Genomic DNA, 18,248 nt, shown 5'->3' on the forward strand with positions numbered 1-18,248 from the left:
TCTCTTATTTCATAAACTTGAAATCATGGGATTTTTTATATACTATATTAATTTCTCTTTATGTTAACTTTTTCACAGCTAGTTTGTATAAATCATAAAAAATATTATTTTAGTAATTTACTGTGAAATTTATTGGAATTTTTCAAATGATTATGTATTCAAAAATGTTCTAAATAGTACTGGATTCTAATTAGATATGGAAAATGTTGATTGAATAAAACCAAATAATAATCTCGTAAGTATGATTAACAAATATAGAATATAATAACACTGAATTTTAGAGTTTTGGAGAGTCCCATCTTGCTAATGAGATGATGAAATTGTGATGGAAAGATCGGCTTAGTCAATTCAACCAATTGATGTTCAGTATTGATATGTAAAAGTTTGGTTCCGCTGTTGCTCATTGTAGAGTCATTAATTAAATATCTGTACATTTTTGTTTGATTTGAATTTTATTAAAATCTATGAGACAACAATGATCTCTTGTTCATTAAAAGAATCAATACTAGAAAATTGTACATCGCATGTTTTCATATTTTTCCAAGTCACCAAATGACATAACAAGAAATGAAATAACAAGAATGCAGTTCAAACAACAGTTAGCAAATCCTATTCATGTCAAGCCAGACAAAAATCACAAACAGAAACAACAAATATACTATCTATAGAGGCAAAAACTCATTATATAAACGCCTTCCTCTCTATCACCAATCTACACATCTCATACAACAAACAGAAGTCCTAGAGTTTTGTTTTGAACAGAAAAAAACTTGTAAGAGGAAAATGGCGGGAAAGGTGTATATGGTAATGGCATTGATAATAATGGGATTTGTTTTACAAGCATGCAATGGAATGAATGTTGATGTTGATGATGGTGATGATATCAAGCCAACAGAAGATTCAAGATTCTTTTGCTTCAGAGTCTGTTCCATTAGATGTGGCAAACAAAACAAACCTTGTTACCAAGAATGTTTGCCAAAATGTGGTCTCCCACGACGACTTGCTAAACCAACAACAACATCTCCATCATCACCGTCCTCCACCGTTTGATCTTTTTTCTTCTATCTGTGATTTTTGCCTCTAATATTGATCGAGCTAAATGGTAAAGATATCTTCTATATGTGTTTATCAAAAGACAAAAATTGAGAATTATGATAAACTATGATTATGTATCTGATACTTGTGTGACAAGTCAATTCAAACTTGATTTTCTATTATAAGGACATAGAAATACAAATGTGATCACAATTACAAAATTAGAAACATGGAATCTGATCATTATAATAACCTATTATTAAAACATCCATCAGCTTTGCCATGTTTCTGAAGCAATCTCTGAAAATGTCAAGTGAGGAAAACCTTCCCCCCTGCTTACTTTATGCACATTGCACTATGCTTGTAGTTAGACCTTGTGTGAAGTATACACCCTCAGTGATTGCACTCTCTACCGTCTGAAACAAACGGTTGAAGCAAGAACTAAAGGACTCGTCTTAAGAACACCAAAAAGGACAAGGACCCCTTCCTCTCTCTCTCTCAAGAGCAGACACCATTAACTAAGAACACTTTAAAACCCTCTCTTGTCAGGACAATCAGCTGCCCTGTGTCCTGAACTTCCACAATTAAAGCAAGCACCTCCAAAACTCCTAATTCACATACATCAATCAATCAGTTGATGCGGGCAAGTGTGAAGATTTTAACTTAGATTTGTTTGAAGCTTTAAAGAAAACTAACCTTTCCCGGGAAGGAGCTCTCCTGCTTGATGATCTTCTGTCACTACCACCACCAATCAACCAATCATCAGAACTTCCTCTAGACCTACCACCACCACGGGACCAGCTGCTTCCTCCACCACCACTGCTTCTACTTCTTCTGTCACTATCACCTCCCCAACTATCACGCCCTCGTGAAGAGCCTCCTCTACCTCCAAATCTTGACCCTCTAGAACCTCCTCCTCCTCCTCCTCTAGGCATCCTGTCTCTGCTAGAGAACCGTCCATAGTTATCACTAGACGGTCCATCGTCTTGCAGCGGAGGCAACTACAATAAAAACCCAAAAGATGTCAAGTGTTGTTAGTCAAAAAGGGTCTTATTGTGAATATGTTATGTTTGTATCAAAAGAGTGAATACCTTTGTTATCATGGAGACACTGTTTCCTTCTGGCATCTCTTTCTCCAGTAGATCTTTCGCTATGTCCTCTGGTAGATCAAAAACAGCTCCTTGCACCTGATAATATATTAGCAGAATCAGAGATCTCTATAAGACTACAATTTTGAAAAAAAAAAAAAAAAACTGCTGATGTAATGATCATTTCAATGTTACTAACCCTCTCATCTGCAATCAAGAAGATTTTTCCAACTTCATCCGCAGCTGGACCGTAAACATCTGAGAGAAAACCAGTGACAGACCTCGCTGACAAGAAGCCTCTGGAGTTTGTTGAATCTCTTATCAATTGCAAAGTCACCCATCCCTGCAGTGGATGTTGAATGTTTATAGGACTCTCAAGAACTACCCAAAAAGTATGAATGAGGATCAAACCTGTTCATGACTGAGGAGAGATCTAGATGAAGGTGGCTGAGAGAAACCGCTGAGGTGAGCCAGAGCTGCAGCTAAAGCATCAGTTCCTTTCTCCTCATGTAGTTTCTGAGCAGTTGCTGAGAAGAACTTTATAGACTCAGGATGAACACCATTTAGAGTAGACACCACTTGGTCTGCTGACGCTTCCAAGACATCTCCAACTGTTGGTGGGCTAATAAACTCAAATCTACAGCCTACATCACGCTCCAGAGACCTCACCGTCCTCATCTGACTACTAGAGTGCATTAGAATCGCAGAGCCTTCTTTTCCTGCACGCCCGGTACGTCCAGAACGGTGCACAAAGGTCTCTGGGTCATTAGGAAGTTCATAGTGGATAACCTGTAGAAGAGAAACGTCAGAACAAAGAAGACTTGCTATGGATAGCTTCATATTGAAAACTTACTAGATCTACATTGGGGATGTCAAGTCCACGAGATGCAACATCAGTAGCAACTAGAACCGTGAACTTCCCTTGGCGGAAACCGTTGAGTGTTCTCTCTCTTTGATGCTGAGAGATATCTCCGTGAAGTGCCTCGGAAGCTATACTGTTTGATAACGCTAGAGAGACCTCATCTGCATCTCTCTTTGTTTGGGTGAAAACAATGGTCTTGCCACCCTTTGCATACACCTTCAAGTTTTTGAAAAATAGAACAAATCAGTATAGAACTAAAGACACTAGGCATGGGATTTTAAACCGAACCAAACCAAAAACCAGAACCAAACTAACCAAATTTTGTACCGAACTAACCAAATCTGAACCGAACTAACCAAATTTGAACCGAACTTATCCGAAATTTTAACAAATTTGAACTAAAATCTAACCAAAATCAAAAACTAGGATTTTCAAAAACCGAACAAACCAAATACCAAACCAAACTTTATTTTGGGTTAATTCGGTAAGATTTATGTCAAACCGAATTAACCGAACTACCCGAACTAACCGAACCCGAAAGCCTAAAAGACACCAACCAATCATCAACCATGTTTAAGGAAATAGCAAACTATAAGCTGAGTCATACTGTTATAAGGTCGCTAAGAATAGTGCGCTTTGATGTCGACGTAGCCGAGATTGCATAAAGTTTGATCCCCTCAGCGAGCTTCTCATCTTGGTCTCCAACCAGATCAATATTCAATGGACTGTCAAGATACTTCCTAGCCAACTTCTTCACCCAAGCAGGCATAGTTGCTGAGAACAGCATGCTTTGTCTCTTCTGCGGTAGATTCTCGAGAATCGACTCCACAGCCTCCTCAAACCCAACGGCAAGCATCTGGTCAGCTTCATCAAGCACCAAGTACTCAACTTCACCTAGCTTGAGGCTTCTTCCTTCTATCAAGTCAATGATTCTTCCGGGAGTTCCAACAACAACATCAACACCACGAGTGAGAGCACTCTGCTGGATGGTGTAGGAGACACCACCGTATACACAAACGGTGCTTAGATAAGGCGCAGACTCCTTGATCTCCTTCTCTACTTGCTTGGCTAGTTCTCGTGTAGGTGCAAGGACAAGGAACTTAGGAAGACGACCAGACTTCCTACTCATAAAAGAGAAAACCAAACATTTAGAAAACCATCAATGTAAACCAATGTTCTAAAAATCGGTCTAGGCAGCCGCACAAGCTAGCAAAGCCATTTTCTTAAAATCCAATTTATGTGATTCAAATCAGTTTAATTTGTTTAAAATCAATTAAAATCGGTCTAAATTAGTTTAATCAAGTAATAATGTTAGTGTAAATCCATAAATTTGTCTAATATTCTTTTAATCTAATTTTTATAATTCGTCAAAATAATTTTACAATTAGACACAAACAACTAAAATCCCCTATATATTATTTGAGAAACATTACAACTTTTTTTTGTAGCCACATGTCATCACTAGGATGATTCTTAGAATCATTAGAGAAATATGTTGGTCCATCTAATTATATAATAAGTTTTTTTATTAAACTAACAATAAATTCATTATTAATGTACTTCATTATTTCCTTAAATAAAATTTACGAAATTGCCTAATGTGGCTAAAATATATATGACAATTAATGATTTTGAATAATAAAGATTTGATAAAAATTAGTGTATCTTCTATCATATTTGTTTAATTTTAAACTATTAAATAAATTAAATAACTACAATAACTATATAATAAAAAATTTAAATTTTTCTGTATATGTTATATTTTGAACTTTGAAAAACGACTATAAATTACTAAAACTGTTAAAAGTCTTACATTCAAATGATTACAAAATTATATAAGTAAAAAGTATAATTTAATTAATTATTAAGATTGATATATATATATATATATATATATATATATATATATATCGTTTTAAATTAAACTATAAACCATATAAAATACATAAATCTTTTAGTTTCAAAATTTACTTTGAACAATTTTTTGGTAAAAGTTTTGAATGAACATTGACAACTTATTTTTTTTATTAGAAATTATTAAAACTATTAATCTCACAATGAAAATTTTGTTATCAGTAATTTAATTTTTTTTCTATAAAAGATACAAATGATTAAAAAAAAACTATATGAGTAGAAATCATCATTTAATAGACATTCGTATTAAAAATATACTAAAATATACTATGTATGTTAGTATCATTTAAATTTAATTACATATCCTATCAAATATTAAAAAAAAATTGGATTAATAAAATTGATTTATATGTTTACACCAATTTAATTATATATTTAATAGTTACTAACTTTTAATTATTCAATATATATTTATTATTTTTTAATATGTAAAAATATTTAATACATAAAATAATTTATATATATAATGTTCATCCCGCGCAAGGCGCGGGTCTTAATCTAGTATCTAATAAAATGTAAACTATATAAAAAATAATTGGTTAAATCGATTTAAACATTTTAAATCGGTTACAATTGGTCTAAATTTGTTTAATCAAACAATAATGTTAATGCAGATCATAAATTTGTCTTTTTTTTGTATATCTAATTTTTATAATTCATCACAATAACTTTATAATTAGAGACAAAAAAACTAAAATATTGTAAAATATATAAAAATTTATATCAATATCATCCTCTAGTCACTAATCCTCTATAGAGCTACTAGTTACAGCTTAACAATATCTTTGAACATTTGAGTAAACAAAATGAATGTAAGGTAATAACAAAAAAAGACCTGAAAGCAGAGTAGTCTCCAGCTTGTTCAGTTAGGCGTTTGATGATAGGGATACCGAAAGCCAAAGTCTTCCCAGTTCCCGTCTTAGCACGAGCTATGATGTCTCGTCCTTGCAGCGCAGGAACCAGCACAGCCCTCTTCACACACAACACAAAAACAGTAGTCAATTGTCAATACAGATAAAGGACAAGACTTTAAGAGTTTTCAGAGTGAAAAGGATGAGACTTTAAAACCTGAATCGGGAAGAGGTGAGTGATACCACGCTTCTCGAGTGACTCGCCGAGACGCTGAGGCAAACCGAGTTTCGAGATAGCGAGCTCTTCACCATCGTCTTCTTCTGAGCCGTTGTCGGAAAGGCCGAGGCTTTTGAAGGCTTCTTCGCTGAGAACGGAGTTGGGAGTTGCGACGGCGGAAGAGGAGTGGATGAGACGAGTTGTTCGAAGAGAGATGGGAGAGGAGAAGAAAGGGTTGTCTAGAGAGAGAGGTGAGAAACAAGACCTCTTTTGGGAAGTGGGTTTTGAGGTTTCGAGGTGGGGGACTTGGTAGAGAGATGGAACTCCCACCGTCGACGCCATTTTTGGATGCTCGCCGGAGGAGGAGGAGGATAAGGTGAGAGTTTTTGAAAGGTTTTCGTAACCTCCACACCTTTGCTTCTCTTATGTTTTTGTTTCTCGCCAAGTGGCATAGATATGATGGGCCTTTTATGGACCGGGGTATGTATATTCAGGTCCATTCTGAGCTTGTATATTTTCTTGAGAAAAATAGTTTTTTTACCCGAATTACCTATCAAAACCTGAACCGAAAAAGCTGAAAACCAAACCTGAAACCGAATCTATACCGCTATACAAAAATATCTGAATGAGACTTGTGAGCTTAGTATTTTAGGGTTTAGAAAATCTGAAAATATATGAAATTAGTTAAATATGTTAATATTTTTATATATACTAAGATAATTTAGATATTTTATGACATTCTAAAGAATTTTGTAATTTGTTTTATTTTTATTTTTATTTTAAATAATATTAGTTAGTTTAGATCATTTAACAATTTTTAATTAGATTTGTGAATGATTAGATTTGGACGATTTTATACATTGGTTACAATCTGACCCGAACCGAATCCAGAAGAAATCGAAGCGAACCCGACCTAATAATATTTAATATTTAGTAAAACATGAATGAAACTTATAAGCATAACATCAAAATCTCAGCGTCCGAATCAACTAAACTGAAATCTACGAAGCTCCATAATGTCCATGCCTAGTTAGACAAGTTGTGTTATTTAATGTACAAACTATATAATAAAGAAAAAAGTCTCTCAAATATATGTTGTTTATTAATATAAATATAGATATGAATGTTATTTTTTTAAAATATATATATAACATTTTGTATATTTATAGTATAAATATTTTTTTGTTTAAAGATAACATTTTTAAAAATTGGTTTTTATAATTTCTCTACTTTAAAGAAAAATATACATGTGAGTTGAATATATTTCCTCAGTCCCACACTTTCACCACACCTTTGACAAGTTTTATACAATTTCTCTCTCGCTGATGTAACGAGTACAGCTATAAAAAAAAATGAAACTTGCCGACAAATGATATTGTAGTTTTATAAAATGTAATTTAGAATAATGAACCGTCTATTAAAATCACTGGATTTGGTAGACTCGTGAGAAAATTAAATCATTCCAAAAATAAAATAAAAAACGTTAGAAAGCGAAATAATTAATCAAGGTTTGATGTATACACAGCCTGGATTAGATGGACGTTGATTGGATTCCAACTCGTTGATCTAAACATCTTAAAATTTTTTTTTATCTCTTTTCGAAACTTGCTCTGCTGTGATGAAGCCCATCTCCTCCTAAAGCTTGCTCCTTTCTCAAGAAAGGAAGGAAAGGCTTATCAAAACCCTCATCTCCAAATCCACAATCTTCCTCAAATTTAGGTTTTTTTTTTTTTTCTGTTACTACGGTTACATTGCTCTCTTCCCCATCTCCAATTCACACGAATCATCGAACCCACCACGTAAAGTTACCAACTTTGGTAATCACGATCACGGATCTTCGATTCATCAAACCCACAACGTAAAGTCACCAACTTTGCTTTTCCCCCCTTAGATCCGTCTCAGGTTTGCACCCAAAACCTCTCCTTTTGCTTGATTACATAGTTTGTTGATAGCGAGATTCGCGTTTTGTTGTCCTGTTTGCAGAAATGGCGGATTCGATTCCGTTTTATCTCAACATTGTGGCGTTTCTGTGCACTGTTGGAGCCATTGCTCTTGCAATATTCCACATCTATAGGCATCTCTTGAACTACACGGAGCCGACTTATCAGAGATATATTGTACGCATTGTCTTCATGGTCCCGGTTAGTACTCTCAGCATCTCTAACCTGTTGACATTGTTTAGTTCTTAACATGTTCTTGATTGGTTTGCTTCTCCTCACTGTGCTACAGGTGTATGCCTTTATGTCATTCTTGTCTCTTGTCCTCCCTAGAAGCTCCATCTACTTTGATTCCATACGAGAAGTGTGAGTCTTCCTAACACTCTTAGTTTAGAAGTGTTAACTGTGTTTTACTCTTAGTTTGGAGTCTCTTATTAGTTCATTTTTAATGTCAATGGCCTTGTGACATTAATGTTTCTAATGAATTTTTATTGGTGTGTTTCAGTTATGAAGCTTGGGTGATTTACAACTTCCTATCCCTGTGTTTGGCTTGGGTTGGAGGTCCAGGAGCAGTAGTGCTCAGCTTAAGCGGTCGCTCTCTACAACCATCATGGTGCCTCATGACTTGTTGCTTTCCTCCATTAACACTCGACGGGTAAGTTTACATTTATCTAATAGTATCTAGAGATGTATAACTGACACATGTGCCATGTTACAGGCGTTTTATTCGAAGATGCAAGCAAGGTTGTCTGCAATTCGTAATCCTGAAGCCTATCCTAGTGGCTGTCACACTTGTGCTTTACGCAAAAGGGAAGTACAAGGACGGGAACTTTAACCCTGACCAAGCGTATCTCTATCTTACCATCATCTACACCATATCCTACACAGTGGCTTTGTACGCGCTTGTGCTGTTTTACATGGCGTGCAGAGATCTGCTTCAGCCGTTTAATCCGGTCCCAAAGTTTGTGATCATTAAGTCGGTGGTCTTTCTAACTTACTGGCAGGTACATTTTGGCTTCAACTCTTGGCTTTTTGCTAATTGCTATCTTCCACATATAATGTTTTTTAGGCATGCGGGTTTGGTTAGTTTGGGTTATTCGGTTCGGTTAGTTCGGTTCAACATAAATCTTACCAAATTAATCCGAAATAAAGTTCTGTTTTTTATTCGGTTAGTTCGGTTTATGAAAATCCTACCAAAGGTTTTGATTTCACTTAGATTTTGGTTTAATTTTGTTAAAATTTTGGATAAATTTGGTTAATTTCGATTAAATTTGGTTAATTTGGTTATTTCAGTTAGTTCGGTTCAGATTTTGGTACGGTATAGGTATAATTTTTTTAAAGAAAAAAAATCAAAGTAACTATTGCGAACCAAAAACCAATTTTTTTCAAAAAATCTACCAAATCGAACTGAACTTCTAACCGAACCAACCAAAATTCAGCGGGTTCGGTTTGGTTCAAAATCTCAGGCCTAATTTTTTTTTGCTAATTTTGTTCCCTGACCCTCTTCTTTGTACAGGGTGTTCTAGTCTTTCTTGCTGCAAAATCTGGATTCATAAAGACTGCAGAGGAAGCAGCTCATTTTCAAAACTTCATAATATGTGTGGAGATGCTCATTGCTGCAGCATGCCATTTCTATGCTTTCCCATACAAGGAGTATGCGGGTGCCAACGTTGGTGGCTCTCGCAGCTTCTCAGGGAGCCTAACACATGCTGTAAAACTAAATGACTTTTACCATGACACTGTTCACCAGGTAACTAACTAACTCATGTTGTTTTGTGATTTAAATAATTTGCTTTCCTGATGATTGGTTATTATTACAGTTTGCTCCTACTTATCATGACTACGTACTCTATAATCACAACGAGGGTGGTGAAGAGGGGACAAAGAAGTACCGGTCGAGAACCTTTGTGCCAACTGGCCAAGAGATGGATGCAATGAGAAAGAACAAACCAGTGTTTGCAAACAAGATAGATGGTGTTTCGGTTTCAAGTAGTCTATCTTCAAATGCAAGCTCGCCGAAAAGCTCCAGCGTGACATCTGATCCTGTGCGCTCTGAAGCTGTGAAGTCTTCTTTGCTCGTTGACGCCTCGGATTCTCTTGATACAATGTATGATATGACGCTCATTGACATTGATATATCTAGTTTCCCAAGCAATGTCCCCTCAGCTAATGAAAGTGGGCCTAGATAGGAGCAGAAGAAGAAAAGATGTAGAAAGCACCGTTTAAAGGTACAAAAAACGTGCTCCTATGAGTTGGATTCGGATGAATCTTCTCAGGTGTGTTCTTAGTTGGAAGATGTTAGTAGAAGACTTGAGGATAAATGAAAAGAGCTTCTAAACCAGTTTGCATTTACTATTTGTAGCTTTATATGATGAGTCTTCTACTTGCATTCTCTCTTGCAGCATGTTTCATGTTTCTTGTGAATTGCTTAAGCAGCCAGAAACGTTATTCATATACGTGTAACTAGTTGAGTTGCAGAATCTTTGGAAGTTTACATTTTGTGTGTTCCATGGCGTTTGAGAGCATTGTAAGGCCTTGAAACTGTTTCAATGGCTAAGGTTAACCAACCACTTATCATAATTTGAATTAATAAAAAGTTCAAACAAATTCTTTTGATAAATTTTCTTTTAGCACTAATATTTTAAAAATCATAGATCTATTGGGACTGATGTCTTTTGCATTTATCCTCTCTTCTATTCATGTTGCCAAATGATTACACAGCTAGCCACTCAGTGGCTTCTCTTCATTTAGATATATAACTTCTTAAACAATCATTGCACATGGCTCTCAGTTTTCCTATAAACTATAACATCAATTATTTATTATTTTCTCTCTATGTGACAACCATAGCCACATAGGTCATGTACATGGCAGGTGCAGTCTCTCTCTGACTCATGTGGTTAAACAAGAACTTCAAAACTTTCATAAGACTTGGGGATTTGTGGTTTTTAATAAACACAAAGCAGGAATATAGCCATGTGGTTTCAGAATCTTTCCCTCACTCTCTTATCATTTTAATGGAGCCCCTTTCTCTCATCAATCATCATCCAATTGTTTTTTGTTTGTATTACTCAGCTGTATCTCATTGCTTTCATTACTCATTTAAGTACTTCCTTACTCTCAGTCACAATCTTTGAAAATATTTCCTTCTCTCTGTTTTGTACATCTTCAAAACAACAACAGTAAGCTCAAGATGCTACAGATTATTGGTAAGACCCGGTCAAGATCAGCATGCCGCTACCAGAAGCTAAGTCATCATTACGAGAAGGCTACCACAAGAGCTATACGACATCACGAGGGGAAGAAAATAGAGGGTAGGTCAAAAGGGTTTAGACTAAACCGACCAAGGAAGCTGGTTCTTAAGGCACTTGTTTTGCCAAGAAGGTTCTTGAGCATTTACTCACGTATAACAGATAAAATGAACAGAGAAGGTTTCTATTTCAATCTTATTATCTCTTCTCACTGGGGCTTCCCTATATTGTTAGAGAATAAGCTGAGGTTTTGACGTTTGTGACTTTTGTATAGACCCAAAAAGAGATCAAAAAGAGAGGAATGATGAAACTGTACCCAAAGGCTACTTATAATGTTAAACCAAATGCTTATGATGGTTCGGTCTGTCTTATTTTTTCCATGGTTCAGACTTGACATCAAGTAACTAGCGAGTCCTCTCTACTTTCTTGAGTTGCTTAGCAACATTTTTGAGAAAATATCAAAAGTATATGGTTGTGTTGGTTGCTCAATAATGAATCACTCATACTTGGTCCACAAGCTTTACTTCTTGTCCCGCAAGTTATCTTTGATACACTAATACACAAATCTTATATTAGTAAGCCAGACAGAAAGTGTCTAAAATTTAATGTTAAGTGTGTATTCAACTGATCATGGGACTGAACTTATGTATATCTTCATTTATACAGAAGTTCATGTTACGAGCAGCTTCTCAACAGTTCACACTTCATCGACCATAATCTCACTAAGACATGCCACAGGTCATGTTGATTGCAATGTTTAGTACATTATATGGCATTTTGTATGGGATTAGTCGTTGACAATACAAGAGATAGAGTAGTAAGCCCACTTTAAACATATTATTTAGTATAATTGCTGGAGATTAAGCGTGACAGATAAAGCATCAATTAAAGAAGAGATAAAAGGCAAGAAGAGAGATAGCATGATAAAGGAGATAACCACTTTACAGAACATAAAGACTTTACAAAACAGAATGTGATGATTTGTGACAACCACCTTGTGTTTTTATATGTGTTATAATCAGAAGCAACACATTTAAAGATTGAAGCTTGTCTGTAAAGTAAAAAAGTTTTTTTGGGTCACTTTTAAGGGAATCAAGAAGTATCATTATAAAGCTGTAAAAGGGTATAGCATTTTCAAGAAGAAACCATTTTCAAGAAGAAACCATATCTGAGAAGGACAAGGCTATATGAGGAGTTTGGTGTATAGGAAGATGTGGTGGATTGTTCATGGAAGGAAGAACAAGAGGAACTTACACCGCGATTTTGAGGTATGTTTTGTGAAAACATGAGCTTCTGATTCACATAATTTTCAATATTAGACATGGAGTTTAAAACAAAAAGTGTTATGATTTGGTAGAATAAGAGTATATGTGACTTGGGGAAAGACTTGGAGGATATACTAAAGGGGAGACTAGAGACTATAGAGGAGGAACCTGAAGCGGAAGAGCGAGAGTGGTTAGGAGAATCTCATAAGCCAATGTTGGTTAAGGCTAAGATGAAAGTGGAGAAGGGAAAAGCAATAGTAAAGGCAAAAGTGAAGAGTGGTAAAGTGTTTTACATGTTGTGTGTTATTGGTTTAGCCTCTAAACGTGGTTTTAATGATCTTGTTCTTCACTAAATCCTAATTTTTTTTTTCATCTTCTTGACGAACGTGTATATATATGTGTGTATTTTATCTCTGTTACACTTGTGTAATATGTAGTTTTGTGTTCATTCTTGTGACATTTACTAAATGAAAAAAGTTGAAGTGATGAATCAACCATGCATCAACTAATAGTATTAACTTCTAAAACTCATGAACTTCACATAGTATATAAATTTTGTTTTAAAAGCTTTAGGATTGATATGAGTGATGTTTCAAATATCAGCTAGTATGAGATCTATTTTCCTAATTATAGCACTCTTTTTATTCTCTCTTCTTACGATTCTTGCAACCACCGTAACCGAGCCACGTCCAACTCCTATATTGAGACATGACAACCAAAGCAGCGACCTCTTCTCTGCCATTTCCGACATGAGAAGAGAATCTTACTATGGTTTTGTCACCCTTCTCCATGTCCTCAACGATACAAATGTCTTCAAGAACCAATAGATTATTTTCTTGATGCCTAACGACGAGGATCTGTCTCATGCAGACTTGAGTCAAGAGAGTCTTGAGACGTTTATCCTAAGACATAGGATTCCTGCTTGGCTTGGGATCAACCACATGCTTCGTTTCCCGAACAAAACACTTGTTCCTTGTAGCATCCCTGATAAAATGTTCACCATTACAAAGTCTGGTGGGTCGGGACTTTTTGTGAATAATGCGAGGATAGTTTCTCCTAATATTTGTCAGAACTCTCGCATATCTTGTCATGGAGTCAGCAACATTATCACATTCATTGAAGCCTCCTTTTCAAAAGGAATGTTAGTCTCACTTAGTCTAGGCACTTGAAGCTGTCTCTATGTTTTCAGAAAATTTGGAGGGTGTAATTAATGTTTTCAGAAAATAAGAGTTGTAGATTTCTCAAAGTCATGTAAAAAGAGTTGCAATGTGCCCATTAAACTCTATACTATCTTGTTGCAAATTTTTATTTCCAAAGAAATTGGTTGAATAATTCATCATGTATGTTCATAACTGGTTCTCATCAAAGATATGTTGTCAGAAACCAACTTCGGTCGGGACAACAAAATCAAATATGTATCCATGTTGTGTTTAATGGCAATTGGTTAAATAGAGAATGGTAAAAGTTCTGGCTTAGAAGATTGTAATACATATATCCAGTATAGATTTTTTTTCATTTTTTAACATGGAACTATTACTACAAATATAAATAAGTACCTATAAATATTAATATATCTTTTGTCGGCCTATAAATATTACTATACCTTTTGTCGGGGTAGTATTTAATTATATCGATGTATCTCAAAAAAAATTAGAAATTTGCACTAAATTATTTTATAAGAGATGTTTTAATGTGAGTTTTTGTGATTTTGAGATATCTATACTATTAAAAGGGAAAGAGTTTTAAAAAATCTACCTATGAAAAGTTGTTGGACCCTTTCATTAGACTTAACTATTTTTTTGGTCTCATCTTATTTTTCTCAAACTATGCAATATTTTTAATGAAATCATTTATTGCTTCTCATTGTTTAGGAAACTGAATATAAATGATATTTATGAATATAAAAATAGACTCTATGAATTCAGTAATATTTTATTAAATTAACTTTCCGTAAATTTTTTTTATCGTATTTTTTGAATATGAAAATTTCACAAACCAATATTGCATTCTAATATAGTACTACATAATAATAGAAATGTTGTTATTGAATTCTACGTTGTTGTATAAAACATAGGTTTCTAAGACAACCTTTATCATAACATATATATATATATATAATATATATATATATATATATATATATATATATATGTATGTATAAGTTTGTAGACAAGTGTTTGAGCACGATTTATAACATCTGAAATATTCTTTTTATACAAACTTGCATAAATATATAGGCCTTTATTTTTTACATATAGATTCAGTAATATTCTAAAAGAATGCATTGTTAATAAGTGCTAACCTATTTTACCAGCTACAAATTCATATCATGTAAACCCAATTATTATTAATGAAAATTGATGATGAAATTTAAATAATGTATATACAATATATATATAATATTAACTGACTTTTATACAATTTATATATAAACTTACTAGAATTGCAAAGCATCCTATATTTATATCAAACCAAATATTTCATATAAAACAACTAATTAAATATAAATTTTAAACACTTAAGTAAATAAAAAATCATAAATTTAAAAATATATTAGAAGTTTCATTCATCTCTTAAAATATTATTGAAGATTATTTATTTTTTCTACCAGGTCAACGAAATGTCGGGTCACACTTGATTGCGGATTTTTTCGAAGTTTACATGCTTTAAATTAACGAGTTTTCATTAATCTAAACCAGTTTAGGTACAAGTCATCATTTTTATCGGTTCGACCACGGATCCAAACTCGATATAAAAATATTGTTCTCATCTAATTTAAAATAATTTATTTAAAATAATAGACATTGAGTCTAATCAAACCTTATAATGTTTAAAAAAAATCAAACGATTAAAAATATAATTACATTAAATAACTAAATAAAAATAATAATTTTATTTTTTGATATAATACAATTTTGTCACATAATAATGGATAACAAGACTAAAATACTAATTCATATCATATATTTTTATCAGAAAAATAATCCGCGCTTTTAAACGCGGGTCAAAATCTAGTTCCAGTGTTATAATTTATATTATTTTGTTGTCAAAAAAATAAATTACATTATTATATTATATTGGATTATTACTATCTTTTGGATAATTGGAAAGATTTGACTCGAAAAAGAATAAAGAAAAAGACCAGCGATACCGTATCTATTAAATTAAATTGTAAATTAATAAAGTCGTTAATTAATTAATTGAGAGAGAACAGCGACAGCGAAGGTTTCTGATTGGAAACGAAACCGAAGTGAAGCCGTGTAGGAGACAGACAACAGCAAACAAACAAACAAAAAAAAAATCAAACTCCTGTTTCTCTCAATTACTCAATTTCTCATCGACCATCGTCCTCTCCTTTCGATTCCGATCTTCCTTTTTTTCTTTCTGAATTCGAAAACGGCGTCTGGTTAATGCCTGGAAGCCACGGGGAGATTACGGTGGTTGAACAGAACAGAGTCGATAACGACAACAAGAAGACAAGGAAGAAGAAGGAAGAGGATGATTCTGAGAACGGGAACCAATTAGTAAAGCCCTTGATTTCAAAACCCAGGAAGCAATTTACAGACAGGTTCAGAAAGAAACACAAATCACGTTATGGGTCGTGTAAAGGAGGATGCTTTTCTGGGATGAGACCTCTCAGAAGAGAGGAGGAGGAGGAGGAGGAAGAGGGTTCTCCTTCATCTTCAGCTCGTGATATGCTGAGAGTTATGTTGGAGAACAATGATTACTTCTCTGACGAGTGCAATCCACATCGATGATTACTTTTTTAATTTGTTGTTGCTCAATTTGTATAGTACTTTTTTCTTCATCTTCTGGTTAAGTCAATCAATGCCTATGAGTGTTTTTCTTATGATGATATCTAAAAAAATAGAAGATTCTTGTCTTAACAGAGATTTTTTTTTTAAAAAGCAAATTCTCAACACAACTATCATTAAATGGGAAGAAGAATCAATAAGAGTTTCTAACCCAATCTCATTCTCTCTTCTCACTGGCTAAGATTTTGACTTTGTATATATATATACCAAAAAAAGAGATCAAGAACAGAGGAATGATGAAACTGTGACAGCAAGTGGGAAGAGCGAGTCCTTTCTACTTTGTTGAATGCTTAGCAACATTTGTGAGAAAGATCAAAAGTATATGTTTGTGTTGGTTGCTCAATAGTGAATCGACTTTACATCACTCATATTTGGTCCACAAGCTGTACTTCTTGTCCTGCAAGTTATCTTTGATACACTAATGCACAAATCTCATATTAGTAAGCCAGAAGTGTCTAAAATTTAATGTTAAGTGTGTATTCAAGTAATTCAACTGATCATGGGACTGAACTTATGTATACCCTTCATTTTTTATATATAATTAGGAAGTTCACACTCAATATAATCTCACTAAGACATGTCGGCATTAGAAAGAAGAACTTATGAACAAACATATCATAAATAGGACACATCAATAAAAAAATTAATATGATATAGAAAATACACCGACTAAATTTTTTTTTCCTATTGTATTATCGTTTCAATATTTGTTTAAATCCCTTGAAATAATTATGTGTTAACTCTTATGGAAAATCATTACAAGGTATGATTTTGGTTGATCTACAGAAATTTTATTTTAAAAAAGGCGAAGAGTCACTCTATATTTTATGGTATAATCACAAAAGTGAAATTATGCAGAATAAAAGAATCTGTTTGAGATCATTTAGATCAGAAATTACCAAAAAGCAAGTAACAAAAAGAACATTTATGAATATATGAATGAGCCCTAGTTCCCTACAAATTAAATTTGAAAAATAAATGATTAACACCAAATCATATAATTAACGTGAATCAATAACGAAATAAGTTAATATATTTACAACGGTATCAACCAACACCAATTTAATTGAAACAATTTTTTTTATTTTTTCATGATTCTAAAGTATCAACACTTTTACTCTAACTTTGTAGCAATTTTTAGCGGGCTCAATATCTCTAATAAGAAAAAATGAAACAATCTTCTTTTTTCAAAAAGACAACATTTGAAAGTGTTTCATCTTCTCTATTAAAAGAGAAGTACAATTTTTATCTACTATAAAAAATTATACTAGGTCCATTTCGTCAATTATCTCTATTTAATTATTCACATTATCTATTAAATATACAACACTTCTAAAAATTCTTAATAATTATAAAGATATTAATATTAAATCAATTTTAATTGTAGTTTAAGAGGTTGATTGTTTGCAGATTCTAGATTAGATTTTGGTTTTTGTTTTTGTTTTTGTAGAATCTACTTCTTCTCCAATCAAGAATTTTGGTAAAATAGATTTCTTATTTTTTAGGGAAACCATATTTTAACTTTTATACAATTTCACTCATAGAAACCAAAATCCATATGTTATGGGTTTCTAATGCAAAATCAATAACTAAAATCTAAAATCTAAAATCTATAAACTAAAAAAAAAAAATCCAAAAACCAAAATCTAAAAACTAACAAAACAATCATCGCCTATTATTTACTTTTAGTTATTATGAAATCTTTTAGAGAAATATTTAACAAAATCTTACTAAATTTTTTAAATATATTTTTAAAGTAATGCATGATTATTTTCGTAATTTATTAATATATTATTATTAAAAATAAATTTTAACAAACTTTTATTACAAAAATAAAATTATAAGCTGTTTTATAAATTTTATAATTGGTAATATATGAATTAAAATGAAAATTATATTGAATTGGTAAATTACTATAATATACTAAAATAATATGATTTTGTCATCTTTTTAAAATATAATATACTAAAATTAATATAATATACTAACATAATATGATAGATGTTCTATGTA

At 33.1% G+C, this 18,248-nt stretch overlaps 6 protein-coding genes and 1 pseudogene across 6 annotated transcripts; 6 read left to right on the forward strand and 1 right to left on the reverse strand.

The window, feature by feature from the left end:
• Positions 1-213: 213 nt before the first annotated feature.
• On the forward strand, positions 214-1,469 carry LOC117131806. Its single transcript, XM_033284606.1, has one exon. The coding sequence runs from the start codon at positions 616-618 to the stop codon at positions 1,048-1,050; it is 435 nt and encodes a 144-aa protein (XP_033140497.1). The 5' UTR covers positions 214-615; the 3' UTR covers positions 1,051-1,469.
• On the reverse strand, positions 1,193-6,395 carry LOC103854713 (DEAD-box ATP-dependent RNA helicase 3, chloroplastic). The gene is made up of 9 exons (XM_009131679.3): positions 5,968-6,395; positions 5,735-5,871; positions 3,593-4,106; positions 2,977-3,201; positions 2,535-2,912; positions 2,323-2,466; positions 2,127-2,222; positions 1,732-2,036; positions 1,193-1,643 (listed from the first exon to the last, which is right to left on the reverse strand). Exons 1-9 carry the CDS (start codon positions 6,307-6,309, stop codon positions 1,565-1,567), a joined length of 2,220 nt encoding a protein of 739 aa, XP_009129927.1. The 5' UTR covers positions 6,310-6,395; the 3' UTR covers positions 1,193-1,564.
• Positions 6,396-7,202: 807 nt separating this feature from the next.
• Positions 7,203-10,414, forward strand: LOC103854714 (transmembrane protein 184A). Its single transcript, XM_009131680.3, has 7 exons — positions 7,203-7,869; positions 7,951-8,108; positions 8,197-8,270; positions 8,410-8,559; positions 8,623-8,908; positions 9,421-9,654; positions 9,725-10,414. Exons 2-7 carry the CDS (start codon positions 7,953-7,955, stop codon positions 10,091-10,093), a joined length of 1,269 nt encoding a protein of 422 aa, XP_009129928.1. The 5' UTR covers positions 7,203-7,869; positions 7,951-7,952; the 3' UTR covers positions 10,094-10,414.
• A 349-nt stretch (positions 10,415-10,763) lies between these two features.
• Positions 10,764-12,910, forward strand: LOC103854717. Its single transcript, XM_009131682.3, has 2 exons — positions 10,764-12,423; positions 12,513-12,910. The coding sequence occupies exon 1, from the start codon at positions 11,098-11,100 to the stop codon at positions 11,407-11,409; it is 312 nt and encodes a 103-aa protein (XP_009129930.2). The 5' UTR covers positions 10,764-11,097; the 3' UTR covers positions 11,410-12,423; positions 12,513-12,910.
• LOC117125664 lies at positions 12,367-12,773 on the forward strand. Its single transcript, XM_033285321.1, has 2 exons — positions 12,367-12,423; positions 12,513-12,773. Exons 1-2 carry the CDS (start codon positions 12,367-12,369, stop codon positions 12,771-12,773), a joined length of 318 nt encoding a protein of 105 aa, XP_033141212.1.
• Positions 12,911-12,957: 47 nt separating the features above from the next.
• Positions 12,958-14,830, forward strand: LOC117131803 (annotated as a pseudogene).
• A 1,000-nt stretch (positions 14,831-15,830) lies between these two features.
• Positions 15,831-16,178, forward strand: LOC103854718. Its single transcript, XM_009131683.2, has one exon. It carries the CDS (start codon positions 15,831-15,833, stop codon positions 16,176-16,178), a length of 348 nt encoding a protein of 115 aa, XP_009129931.1.
• The last annotated feature ends 2,070 nt before the right edge of the window (positions 16,179-18,248 follow it).

This window comes from Brassica rapa, chromosome A02 (genome assembly GCF_000309985.2).
Source record: "Brassica rapa cultivar Chiifu-401-42 chromosome A02, CAAS_Brap_v3.01, whole genome shotgun sequence".
Taxonomy (NCBI): Eukaryota; Viridiplantae; Streptophyta; class Magnoliopsida; order Brassicales; family Brassicaceae; genus Brassica; species Brassica rapa.

Excerpts from the sequence above, each read along its gene's own strand:
- LOC117131806 (XM_033284606.1), top strand. The coding sequence starts at position 616 with ATGTCAAGCCAGACAAAAATCACAAACAGAAACAACAAATATACTATC.
- LOC103854718 (XM_009131683.2), top strand. The coding sequence starts at position 15,831 with ATGCCTGGAAGCCACGGGGAGATTACGGTGGTTGAACAGAACAGAGTC.
- LOC103854717 (XM_009131682.3), top strand. The coding sequence starts at position 11,098 with ATGCTACAGATTATTGGTAAGACCCGGTCAAGATCAGCATGCCGCTAC.
- LOC117125664 (XM_033285321.1), top strand. The coding sequence starts at position 12,367 with ATGTGGTGGATTGTTCATGGAAGGAAGAACAAGAGGAACTTACACCGC. Across the intron at positions 12,424-12,512 it reads ACTTACACCGCGATTTTGAG|AATAAGAGTATATGTGACTT; the intron begins GTATGTTTTGTG and ends ATGATTTGGTAG.
- LOC103854714 (XM_009131680.3), top strand. The coding sequence starts at position 7,953 with ATGGCGGATTCGATTCCGTTTTATCTCAACATTGTGGCGTTTCTGTGC. Across the intron at positions 8,109-8,196 it reads GCATTGTCTTCATGGTCCCG|GTGTATGCCTTTATGTCATT; the intron begins GTTAGTACTCTC and ends ACTGTGCTACAG. Across the intron at positions 8,560-8,622 it reads CCTCCATTAACACTCGACGG|GCGTTTTATTCGAAGATGCA; the intron begins GTAAGTTTACAT and ends GCCATGTTACAG.
- LOC103854713 (XM_009131679.3), bottom strand. The coding sequence starts at position 6,309 with ATGGCGTCGACGGTGGGAGTTCCATCTCTCTACCAAGTCCCCCACCTC. Across the intron at positions 5,872-5,967 it reads CTCACCTCTTCCCGATTCAG|AGGGCTGTGCTGGTTCCTGC; the intron begins GTTTTAAAGTCT and ends TTGTGTGTGAAG. Across the intron at positions 2,037-2,126 it reads GTGTCTCCATGATAACAAAG|TTGCCTCCGCTGCAAGACGA; the intron begins GTATTCACTCTT and ends TTTTTATTGTAG.